The sequence below is a fragment of the Physeter macrocephalus genome, chromosome 14 (genome assembly GCF_002837175.3).
Source record: "Physeter macrocephalus isolate SW-GA chromosome 14, ASM283717v5, whole genome shotgun sequence".
Taxonomy (NCBI): Eukaryota; Metazoa; Chordata; class Mammalia; order Artiodactyla; family Physeteridae; genus Physeter; species Physeter macrocephalus.
The window spans coordinates 93,480,430-93,493,274 of record NC_041227.1 but is presented as its reverse complement, the minus strand read 5'-3'; the positions used below and the strand labels follow the sequence as shown (position 1 = coordinate 93,493,274).

At 38.4% G+C, this 12,845-nt stretch overlaps 1 protein-coding gene across 1 annotated transcript in view; it reads left to right on the top strand.

Annotated features, from left to right (window-relative positions):
* Window positions 1–12,845, top strand: part of CPD (carboxypeptidase D) — a 72,992-nt gene that overhangs the window by 23,554 nt on the left and 36,593 nt on the right. Inside the window, exons 3-7 of the mRNA XM_024127615.3 lie at window positions 7,255–7,397; window positions 8,034–8,203; window positions 9,280–9,629; window positions 10,110–10,301; window positions 12,363–12,530. Of these exons, the coding sequence (XP_023983383.1) occupies window positions 7,255–7,397; window positions 8,034–8,203; window positions 9,280–9,629; window positions 10,110–10,301; window positions 12,363–12,530 (1,023 nt within the window). The remainder of the gene's footprint in view (window positions 1–7,254; window positions 7,398–8,033; window positions 8,204–9,279; window positions 9,630–10,109; window positions 10,302–12,362; window positions 12,531–12,845) is intronic.

Sequence of the window (12,845 nt, the reverse complement as noted above, 5' to 3'; positions counted from 1 at the left end):
TCCAACTTACATTTTAGCAGAATTTCTCTGGCATCTCTGTTGAGAAAAGAACATAGAACGGCTAGGGCAGGGACAGGGAGACCTATTAAGAGTGATTGCAGAAATCCAGGTGGAGAAACAATTGTGGCTTGTATCAGGGCAGCAGCAGTAGAGGTGAGGAGAAATTTTGGGATTCTGGATATATTTTGAAGTTAGAACTAGCACTATTTCCTGATGCTTTAGATGTGGGATGTGTCTCCAGGGCTTTGGGCCTGATCAACTAAATTCTTCTAGTGCCATTGACCATCATGGGCGAGACTGGTTTAGGGAAGATGAGAATATGTTAGGTTTGTGATATCCAAGTAGAGATATTGAATAGGCAATTGGATGGACAAAAGTCTGGATTCTGGGAAAGAGGTGTAGGCTGGACATAGCAATTCGAGAGTTGTCAGCCGGTAGATAATATTTAAACCCCATAGGGCTGCATGAGACACCAAGGGCATAAGTGAAGAAAGAGAAGAGGATCAAAGACAGAGCCTTAGGCATGCCATATCTGTTTCCTTTGTTCTCCTTCATCCTCTCAGTTAATGACACTAATAACACTGTCTCCCTAGTTTCTCAAGCCAAAAATCTAGACATCATCCTTGGTTCCTTTTAAACAAGTCCTTTCTACATCTAAATCTCTCTGCTTTATCTCCATTACCAGCAACCTAGTCAAATCCATCCTTCTCTTCTAATTCATCTTCCTGCTTTCCTTTTCGTTTCCCTATAGTCATTTTTCACTCAGTCAGAATGATCTTTTAAAAAGGCTGTTCAGATTATATCACACCTCTGCTCAAAACCCTCCAATGTTCTGTGCAGCAAGGGAGACAATCAACAGAGTGAAAAGGCAGCCTACTGAAAATATTTGCAAACCATATATCAGATAAGGGGTTAATATTCAGAATATATAAAGAACTCCTACAACTCAACAAAAAACAAGTAATCTGGTTAATAAACAGGCAAAGGACTTGAATAGACATTTCTTCAAAAAACATATAAACGGCCAACAGACATATGAAAAGATGCTTAATATCATTAATGATCAGGGAAAAACAAATCAAAACCACAATGAGATATCACCTTATACCTCTTAGGATGACCACTATCAAAAATACCAAAATAGCAGGTGTTGATGGTGATGTGGAGTTTGCACAGTTGGTAGGAATATAAAATAGTGCAGTTGTACAACTTTGCACAGTTGGTAGGAATATAAAATAGTGCAGTTGCTATGGAAAACAGTATGGAGCTTCCTCAAAAAGTTAAAAATAGAATTACCATATGATTCAACAATCCCACTTCCGGGTGTAAATACAACAGAATTGAAAACAGGATCTTGAAAAGATATTTGTACACCCATGTTCATTCCAGTGTTAGTCACAATTGCCAAGAAGCAACCTAAATATTCATTGACAGATGAATGGATAAAGAAAATTTGGTATATACATACAAAGGAATATTATTCAGCCTAAAAAAGAAGGCAATCACATCTGATAAAGGACTGTTATACAAAATATATAAAAAACTCTTAAGACTCAATACTAAGAAAACAACAACTGCATTAAAAAATGGGCCAAAGACCTTAACAGACATCTCACCAACAAAGATAGACAGATGGCAAATAAACATGAAAATATGCTCCACGTCATATGTCATCAGGGAAATGCAAATTAAAACAAGTTACCACTACACACCTATCAGAAAGGCCAAAATCCAGAACCCTGACAACAGCAAATGCTTGTGAAGATGTAGAACAACAGGAACTCTCATTCATTATTGGTGGGAATGCAAAATGGTACAGCCATTTTGGAAGATAGTCTGGTGGTTTCTTATAAAACTAAACATACTCTGATCATACAACCCAGCAGTTTTGCTCCTTGGTATTTAACCAAAGGAGTTGAAAACTGATGTTCTCACAAAAACCTGCACATAGATGTTTACAGTAAACTTTATTCATAATTGTCAAAACTTGGAAGCAACTAAGATGTCCTTCAGTAGGTGAATGGGTAAAGTAAACTGTGGTACATCAGACAAAGGCATATTATTCAGCACTAAAAGGAAATGAGCTATCAAGCCATGAAAAGACATGGAGGAGGGAATTCCCTGGCAGTCCAGTGGTTAGGACTCCGCACTTCCACTGCAGGGGTCACAGTTTCGATCCCTGGTTAGGGAGCTAAGATCCCACAAGCTGCGCAGCCAAAAAAAAAAAAAAAAAAGACGCAGAGCAACCTTGAATACCTATTACTAAATGAAAGAAACCAATCTGGAAAGGCTACATACTATATGAGTCCAACTATATGACACTCTGGAAAAGGCAAAACGATTTGGAGATAGTAAAAAGATCAGGGGTTAGGGAGGAGGATGGGTTGAATAGGTGGATCATAGAGGATTTTTAGGGCAGTGAAACCACTGTGTATTATACTATAATGGGGAAACATGTCATTATACATTTGTCAAAACTCATAGCATATACAGCACCGAGAATGAACCCTAATGTAAACTATGGACTTTGGGTGGTAATGATGTGTTGATGTAGGTTCATCAGTTGTAACAAATGAAGATTTTTGCATCTGTGTACATCAGGGATATATTCTTTTTCTGTAGTGTCTTTGTCTGGTTTTGGTACCAGGGTAATGCTGGCCCTGTAGAACAAATTTGGTAGTGATTCTTCCTCTTTAACTTTTTGGAATAGTGTGAGGAGGATAAGTATTAACTCTTTTTTAAATGTTTGGTAGAATTCAGCTGTGAAGCTGTCTGGCCCTGGACTTCTGTTTGTTGGGAGTTTTTTGATTACTGATTCAATTTTATTATTGGTAATCAGTCTGTTCATATTTTCTATTTCTTCCTGATTCAGTCTTGGAAGATTGTATGTTTCTAGGAATTTATCCATTTCTGCTAGGTTGTCCAATTTGTTGGCATAGAATTTTTCATGGTAATCTCTTATGATCCTTTTTATTTCTGTGGTGTCGGTTGTAATTTCTCTTTCATTTCTGATTTTATTTATTTGGGCCGTCTCTTTTTTTATTTGTGTCAAGGTATTTATTTCCTCTTTGATTTCTTCACTGACCCATTGGTTGTTTAGTTGCATGTTGTTTAGCCTCCCCATGGTTGTGTTTTTCCCATTTTTCTTATTGTAATTGATTTCTAATTATTGTGATCAGAAAAGAATGCTTAATATGATTTCAGTTTTCTTAAATTTATTGAGACTTGTTTTGTGGCCTAGCATGTCATCTATTTTGGAGAATGTTCTATGTGCATTTGAAAATAATGTATATTCTGCTGTTTTTGGATGGACTATTCTGTATATATTTATTAAGTCAAGCTGGTCTAATGTGTTGTTTAAGGCCAGTATTTCCTTATTGATTTTTCTGTTTAGATGATCTATCTATTTATGAAATGTGTTAAAGTTCCCTACTACTATTGTGTTCTGTCTCTCTCTTTGTATGTCTGTTAATATTTGCTATCTATGTGTATTTAAGTTCTCCTGTGTCGGACACACAGATATGTACAAGTGTTACGTCCTCTTGTTGGCTTGATCCCTCTTTTGTCTCTTGTTACAGTCTTTGTTGTAAAGTTTATTTTGTCTGATATAAGTATTCCTTCCTCAGCTTTCTTTTCATTTCCATTTGAGTGGAATATCTTTTTCCATCTCTTTACTTTCAGTCTGTGTGTGTCTTTAGATTTGAAGTGAGTCTCTTATATGGGTCTTATTTTTTTATCCATTCAGCCATCCTGTGTCTTTTGATTGGAGCATTTAGTCCATTTACATTTAAAGTAATAATTGATAGGTATATACTTATTGCCATTTTGTTAATTGTTTTTCTGGTTTTTTTTTTTTTTTTTTTGTGGTACGCGGGCCTACCTCTGTTGTGGCCTCCGCGCAGGCCCAGCGGCCATGGCTCACGGGCCCAGCCGCTCCGCGGCATGTGGGATCCTCCCAGACCGGGGCGCGAACCCGGTTCCCCTGCATTGGCAGGCGGACGCGCAACCACTGCGCCACCAGGGAAGCCCTGGTTTTTTTTGTAGTTGTTCTTTGTTCCTTCCTTCTCTTGTCTCTCTTCCCTTGTGATTTGATGACTATTTTTAGTGTTATGTTTGGATTCCTTTCTCTTTATTTTTTCTGTATCTCTTACCAGTTTTTGGTTTGTGGTTACCTTGAGGTTCATGTATAATGACCTTTGTATATAGCTGTCTATTTTATGATGATCTCTTAAGTTTGAAGGGATTCTAAAAGCCCTACATTTTTACTCCCCCCACCCCTACACCACGTTTTATGTTTTGATGCATACTTTATATCTTTTTAGTTTGTGTATCCCTTAACTATTTATTGTAGATATAGATGATTTTACTACTTTTGTCTTTTAACGTTTCTACTAGAGTTATAAGTGGTTGATCCACTACCTTTTACTATATGTTTGTCTTTGCCATTGAGATTTATTCTTTATTCATTTTCTTCTAGTTGTGGCCTTTTCTGCTTGGAGAAGTCCCTTTAACATTTCTTGAAGGGCTGGTTTATTGGTGATGAACTCCTTTAGCTTTTGTTTGTCTGTCAAACTCTTTATCTCTCCTTCAATTCTGAATGATAACCTTGCTGCGTAGAGTATTCTTGGTTGTATTTTTTTTTTTCCAGCACTTTGAGTATATCATGCCATTCCCTTGTGGCCTGCTAAGCTTCTGCTGAAAAGTCAGCTGATAGTCTTATGGGAGTTTCCTTATATGTAACTAGTTGTTTTTCCTCTTGATACTTTTTATGAGTCTCTTCATATTTAATTTTTGACATTTTAAATATGTGTCTTGGTGTGTACCTCTTTGTGTTCATCTTGTTTGGGACTCTCTGTGCTTCCTGGAACTTGATATCTGTTTCCTTCCACGGGTTAGGGAAGTTTTCAACTACTATTTCTTCAAATAAGTTCTCTTCTCTTTTTTATCTTTCTTCTCCTTCTGGGACCCTATAACGCAAATGTTAATATGCTTGATGTTGTCCCAGAAGTCACTTAAACTATCCTCATTTTTTTTTTCCTGTTCAGCTTGGGTAATTTTTACTACTCTGTCTTCCAGATCACTGATCCATTATTCTGTATCATCAAATCTACTGTTGATCCCCTCTAGTGTATCTTTCATTTTATTTTTATTTTTTTAAAAAAATTCATGTGTCCCTTTCTATTTACTTTTTATTTATTTATTTTTGGCTGCATTGGGTCTTTGTTGCTGCACGTGGGCTTCCTCTAGTTGTGGCGAGCAGGGACTACTCTTCGTTGCGGTGCACAGGCTTCTCATTGCGGTGGCTTCTCTTGTTGCAGAGCACAGGCTCTAGGTGCGCGGGCTTCAGTAGTTGCAGCACGCAACTCAGTAGTTGCAGCATGCGAGCTCTAGAGTGCAGGCTCAGTAGTTGTGGAGCACGGCCTTAGTTGCTTCTCGGCATGTGAGATCTTCCTGGGCCAGGGATCAAACCCATGTCCCCTGCATTGGCAGGCAGATTCTTAACCACTGTGCCACCAGGGAAGTCCTATTTTTCATTTTAGTTATTGTATTCTTTAGCCCTAATTGGTCTTTTTTATATTTTCTAACTCTTTGTTGAAGTTTTCACTGTGTTCATCCATTCTTCTCCTGTGTTCAGTGAGCATCTTTATGATCATTACCTTTAACTCTTTATCCGGTAGATTGCTTATCTCCATTTCATTTAGGTCTTTTTCTGAGGTTTTGTCTTATTGTTTCATTTGGAACACATTCCTCTGTCTCTTCATTTTGCCTAATTTTCTGTGTTGATTTTCTTTGTATTAAATAGGTCTGTTATGTCTTCCGATCTTGGAGAAGTGACTTTATGTTGGAGATGTCCTGTGGGCTTAGCAGCTTGCTCCCCTCTGGGCAGACACTTCAGGGGTGTTCCCTATGAGGGCTGCTTGTGCCTTTCTGTTGTGGCAGGGCCAACTGTTTGGGCACATTGATGGTCAGGGCAGGCCCCGGCATGACTGACTGTGATGCTGAGCATTGTTTGACCACTGTGGGCATGCTGGTGGGTGAAGCAGGCCCCTGGCTCTAATAGGCTCGAAAGAGGATTCCAAAACGGTGCCTGTGTGTCAGTGCTGGTGTCAGCATGATAGAATGAGATCACAAAAATAGCTGCTGCCAGCATCTCAGTCCCCAGGGGGAGTCCCAGCTGCCTCCTGCCTCTCCTGGAGGCTATCCAGTATCAGCAAGTGTGTCTGATTCAGGTGCCTTTCAAACTGTTGCCTCTGTGCTGGGACTTGGAGCGAGTGTATTTTTGCATGCACCCTTATGAGCAGAGTCTTGGTTTCCTACAGCTTTCTGGTACTCCTGAACATAAGCCCCACTGGCTTTTAAGCCAGACATTTTGGAGGCTTGTCTTCCTAATTCAGGACCCTGGGCGAGGGAGCTCCATGTTGGTCTTGGACTCCTTGCTCCTCAGGGATGACTGTCACAGTTGTGATAGTCCTCCTGCTTGTGCGTCATTGCACCAGGGATGTGGGCCCTGACTAGACTGCATCTCCACCCACCCACCCCATTTTGTTGTGGCTTCTTCCTTATATCTTTAGCTGTGGAAAATCTTTTCTGTTATTCTTCAGGTTGTTCTCAGAGGTAGTTGTTCTGTAAGTAGTTGTAATTTTAGTGTGCCTATGTGAGGAGTTGAGCTCAGGATCTTTCTACTCTACCATTTTGATCCAGACCCTTCGTGTCACCTTTGTGATACAGGGAGTACAGTTAGAATAGTAAGCCCTTAATAATGCTTTGGTGTGAATATCCTTTATAACTTTAAGATCTAGAGTATTCTTCATGTTCATTCTGTCAAAAATCTTCACCTCTCTGTGCCTTACTTCTCACATCTGTAAAATGGGTGAAATAGCAATACCTACCTCAAAAAGTTTTTGTAAAGATTAAATGTTAATACACATAAAGGTCATAGAACAGAGCTGGCATATAGTAAACACTCAAATGTAGAGTGGTTATCATTATTGCTATTGTTATTAACTATTATATTCATGCTCTTTATAACTGTTTATCCTATCAATTAAATATATATCCTTTATGTATATTCCTTTCCAAGGTGTATTCCTTTCTCCTTCCTTGTTAGTGTCCTCTATAATTCAAGAGCCTTCTCCAATTTCAGACAATTTAATGAAAAGAGAATTTATACATGCAGAGATGACTGATTTAATTTCTGTGGTCTTTTTGAGAGTAGAATTCTGAGAAAAGCTTATTTTTTCCTTCATGTTTCAGGTGGCATGCAAGATTACAATTATCTATGGGCCAACTGTTTTGAAATCACATTAGAACTGTCTTGTTGCAAGTACCCACCAGCTTCGCAGCTTCAACAAGAATGGGAGAACAATCGTGAGTCTTTGATCACATTGATTGAAAAGGTAAAAGCTGAATGGAAGGTTGGCGTATGGTAATAATTGATTAAATAAGGGAGAAATTTGTGTATGTGAACACAGTTTATTCTAGATACCCTTTATTTTTCTGTTTTTTATTATTTAAGATTGTAGATTATATTTAGAAATTATTATATTAGAATCTATTAGAACATATTCTAGCCATGCCTCTGTTATCCTTCCCCCCAGCTCTTTTCCTCTGGAGGGCTTCTTTTGACTGTCTTACAGCACTTTTACAACCTGAAATAATTAGCAAAATTTGTAGTACCAGATTCTTACAATGCCATTCGATCATATTTGCTAGAGAACCTTGCAGGCTAATATACTATTGGATATATCAGAAATGATTACTTATATCTTGTTGATAAAAGCAGAAGTCTGGCTTTGAGGAGAAGGAATTTCAGAAGCTTTTTATCAGTCTAGATTTCAGATGACTTAAGTTTAAGGATTTAATTTTTTTGGTCTATATTTTATTTTAACTTGGAGGGATTGAAAAATATTTCAGGGAGCTAGAGGAATAACCTTATTTTTTAAAAATTCTAGCATCAATGCAGAGAAGTTATTTTCTCTTGCCTTCCAAACTGATTGTCTCTGAGCAGTCTACTTTGATTCTTGTTTTTTTAGGTCCACATTGGAGTTAAAGGATTTGTTAAAGATTCAGTAACAGGAGCTGGCTTAGAGAATGCAACCATCTCAGTGGCTGGTATTAATCATAATATCACAACAGGAAGATTTGGTGATTTCCACCGATTACTTGTTCCTGGAACTTATAACATTACAGCAGTTTTAACTGGGTAAGAATTTAAACTAGACTCTTAAAATGTCAAGTTTCCGTTTATATCTAAGAAGAGAAATATACTCTTGGAGAGCTTATTTACTGTATCTGGCTTTTATTTTTCCTTGTTTTCTGATTTTTTCCCCCTTTATAATGAGAAAATACTATGGTGGATCTTTTGTCACATTAACAATACAACTGGATATGAAGCATCGTTGTAAAATTGGGAGGAAGGACAGTTTTAAAAGCTTGATGGTCAGCTGTGTAAAGCATTGCTGCAAGGCTAATTGAACACCAAGGTAGAAGAAACTCAGGGCTCTATGAAAGACATTTTGAAGAGCTGTCTCACCATCAGCTTTCTAATACATGACATGAGTGGTTCCCCACCTCCTCTGGAAACATTTCTGGAAGCTCATTTTGCCAAGGATTTACCTTTAGCAAATAAATTACCTTTAATTTTGGACTTTCCCATTTGGTAAAGTAGTTGGAATGTCAGTCTGATAAGGCACTGCAAAGAATTGGATCATTTATCCCTACTTTGTGTATTGTAGCAATGGTTACAATGGATTAATGACCTTCATTTTTCATCGTATTCTGTCCTTTGAATGTAATTTTTTATAAGCATTCTAATGTGTGGAACCTGAAAAGATGGTAAGAGAAATAGTTCTTTAAAGACTTAATCTGGGGGCTTCCCTGGTGGCGCAGTGGTTGAGAGTCCGCCTGCCGATGCAGGGGACACGGGTTCGTGCCCCGGTCCGGGAAGATCCCACATGCCGCGGAGCGCCTGGGCTGGTGAGCCATGGCCGCTGGGCCTGTGCATCCGGAGCCTGTGCTCTGCAACGGGAGAGGCCACAGAAGTGAGAGGCCCGCGTACCGCAAAAAAAAAAAAAAAAAAAAAAAAAAGACTTAATCTGGGTTTCTTCGTGAGATAATATGCTAAAAGTCTTGAATTTACACATTTATTTTTATTTGATTTGACTTTCAATAGACTTAAGCGCAAGAGTATGAAAAGGCTGTTGTACTTTTATAATGTTAAAGCATTGTCTGTTTCAATTTAACTCCAAGCCATCTACTTTTTCAAATTTTTCTTTTCAGGTATATGCCACTGACTGTTAATAACATAATAGTGAAAGAAGGACCAGCCACAAAGGTGAATTTTCCCCTTCGGCCAACTGTGGCTTCAGTAGTCCCTGACACAACTGAGATTGTAGTAACTGCTAGCACAGTTGCTATACCTAATAGTCCTCTTGGAACACCGTCCTCCCACCAGCCAGTTCAGCCACAGGACTTTCACCACCACCATTTCCCTGATATGGAAATCTTCTTGAGAAGGTTTGCCAATGAATATCCTAACATCACCCGGCTTTATTCATTGGGAAAATCGGTAGAGTCAAGAGAACTTTATGTAATGGAGATATCTGATAATCCAGGTGTCCATGAACCAGGTAATTGGTGTAGTTTCACACATAATTTCAGATTGCTTCTCAGAGCTATGTGCTATATTGCTTTGCTTCATCTAGAAAGGTCACCTATTGTATGTATAACTGGATCAAAGAAAACGTAACCAATTTTTTCCTAGAAAAGAAGAAAATCCATTTGATAATCCATATTATGTACAAAGTTTAACATACTGCATAATTAGATTCTTTCTGCTAATAGTACTTTTATTTTCATATTATACGGCATATATACATATGTGTGTGTATATATATATACATATATACATACACATACGTATATATGCTTTGAGCTTGCTCAGACATATATATTAGTAAGGACTGCTTTATAAGATGCTTTTTCCTGTTTCTTTTGCCAAAATACATCTTAAATCTTTGGTTCAGGGTCTTTGTATGTGTTGGGGAAAAAGTAGAGAGAATCTAGGATTAATGAAGAGGAAAAAACGTCTTCCATGTAATTATTTTCAGGTGAACCAGAATTTAAGTACATTGGAAATATGCATGGAAATGAAGTGGTTGGAAGAGAACTGTTACTGAACCTCATTGAATACCTTTGTAAGAACTTTGGAACAGATCCCGATGTAACAGATTTGGTTCTTAACACTAGAATTCACCTTATGCCATCCATGAATCCTGATGGGTATGAAAAGGCCCAGGAAGGTAAAGAATAGCTGTCTATTAATGCTTAACCTTTTTGATTATTATATGGCATAATTATTTGGGGATAGAAAAGAATTTGAACTGGTTGTTTCCCTGAAATTTCTTCCTATTTTTATTCTTATAATTTATCATTGGTTCTAGCTTTTGTATTCTTGTAAGATAGGCTAGTTCATTCAACAATTATGTCATCAAGTTTATATTTAATGAAGTTCTCCACTTTGGTAATGGCTCTTATTTACTAAAATAATATAAGATTTTTACAAATTGTTCCATTTTAACAGTAATTTTTGTTAAATTATTGTATTGGGAACTTTATCTCATAAGTGAAAACTCAAACCAAATATTTTTTAAGCCAGTGACTCTGTTTTGACGCCCATTTCTACTCCCCATGCAAGTATAATCTAAACCTGCTAAGTTATTGACTTCCCCTTCCTCTGCCTCCTCTGGGCTAGCCCATCTTTCCTAGGGCATTATAGTAAGGACAGGGAGAGCAACTTTCTTACATGAGCCACATTATGCAGACCACTAGGAGAGTGAGAATCCATCTTTTCCCAACCTGTGATTCCTTCCAGGCAGTGATACCAGTGAGTAGAAAAGATACCACAATATGAATATGCAGCCACGTGGTTTATTACTGTCACTGACTGAACACTGAGAGAATCGATTAGTGAATGACCAGGTTAATCCTTATATATATTATTTAGGTTCTTTCCCTAAGGACCTTATTCTCTGTCAGCCTCACAAATTCCTTCCACATTCCTCCCTTGAGACCTTTCTGAAAGATGGAACTACTTACTATTAGTGAGCCCTCTAGTAGGTTTTCTTCATTCACTTGCATTCATTTTCTCATTATAATGACAATAATAGGGCTCTCATCCCATAGTAAAATGGAATAAGCTTAAGTTGAACCCTTTCTCCTCCTCCCTTCCAACTATGTTCTTGACTAACTTTATGTTTTTGTTATCACTTTAATGTAAGCATACTGCAACTTTTTTCTTTTCATTTGGTCTGTTTATTTACATTGTTTTAGTGACCTGTATACCAGTACAAGAGTCTCCCTCATGCCAGTCATGCCCAGTCAACATTGTGATCACGTCACTGTATGTGGATTATTGACAGATGAGCAATATTTTAATATAATTTGCATGGTTGGAGCTTTTCCCCTCAAAGTATGACCAGAAGCAGAAATGAAAGGATAATGGTTTTACCTTTCTATTCAGAAGATCTAGAAGAGATACATTTTTTTTAATGTACAATGTAAAAACGATGTGTGTTTTAATCACGTTACCCAACTGAACTTGGATCCTCTCACCTGCTGCAGAGCAAAGCCAATTTACTGATATGAGGTTGTGGTGAAGGAAAGTGCAGGATTTATCTGCAGGCACTAAACAAGGAGAATGGGCAGCTCATGCTCAAAAGACCCAAACTTCTCAATGGCTTTCAGGGAAGGATTTTTAAAGGCAACATTTGGGGTGAGGGTACAGGGTGCATGGCTTTCTTCTGATTGATTGGTGGTGTGGATGTAGCAGGGTGATGTTTCGGGAATCTTAATCATCAGCCTTCTGGTTCCAACCAGTCTGGGGTCTACATGCTTGTGCTCAACACATAGTCACCTTCCCCTACTGGGTGGGGGTCTTACATCCTGGAGAACAACTCAAGGATATATGTTAGATTGTTATGTATATCCCTTGAGTAAGAACTAGGACTCTTGTTTTTAATCCTGAATTGTTGTCATTACTTTTCTTGCTTAACTGCTTTTCATTTACTTCTGAATTTCCTCACTTCCCTAATTAGTAACTGCTTATGCCTGCTCTTTGGAACTCAGGGAAGGCCTAGGAGACTAAAGCCTTTTTTCTACAAACAAGAAATATAGGATACAGAGGGGCTTTTTTAACCTGGGAAGGCCCCACAGGGTCCTACTCAGTTTCAATCATAGTGTGTTTGATCATAGTGAAGCCTGATGTGTTCACACTTACCTTTGAGTTAAGATAGCTGAAGTAGTATGTATTGGATTAAAGTATAAATGAAACATGGCTTAAATTTGAATCTTTTATCATACAGGAGATTCAATAAGTGTAGTCGGCAGAAATAACAGCAACAACTTTGACCTGAACCGAAATTTCCCAGATCAGTTCATTCAGATCACAGATCCTACCCAACCAGAAACTATTGCTGTAATGAGCTGGATGAAGGCCTATCCATTTGTGCTGTCAGCAAACCTGCATGGAGGTAATAGCAACTTGATATTCCACTAATTAATTCTTGTTGAGAGCATTTGAAAATCCCGGTGGAAGTTTATCTATTTATAGTCTTAGGCTATCTTAAGCCTGTTATTGCTTTTATGGCAGACAACAGTAAAGGTCTTTTCTCATTACTTTTTTTTTTTTTTTTTGCTGTACGCGGGCCTCTCACTGCCGCGGCCGCTCCCGTTGCGGAGCACAGGCTCCGGACGCGCAGGCTCAGCGGCCATGGCTCATGGGCCCAGCCGCTCCGCGGCATGTGGGATCCTCCCGGACCGGGGCACGAACCCGTGTCCCCTGCATC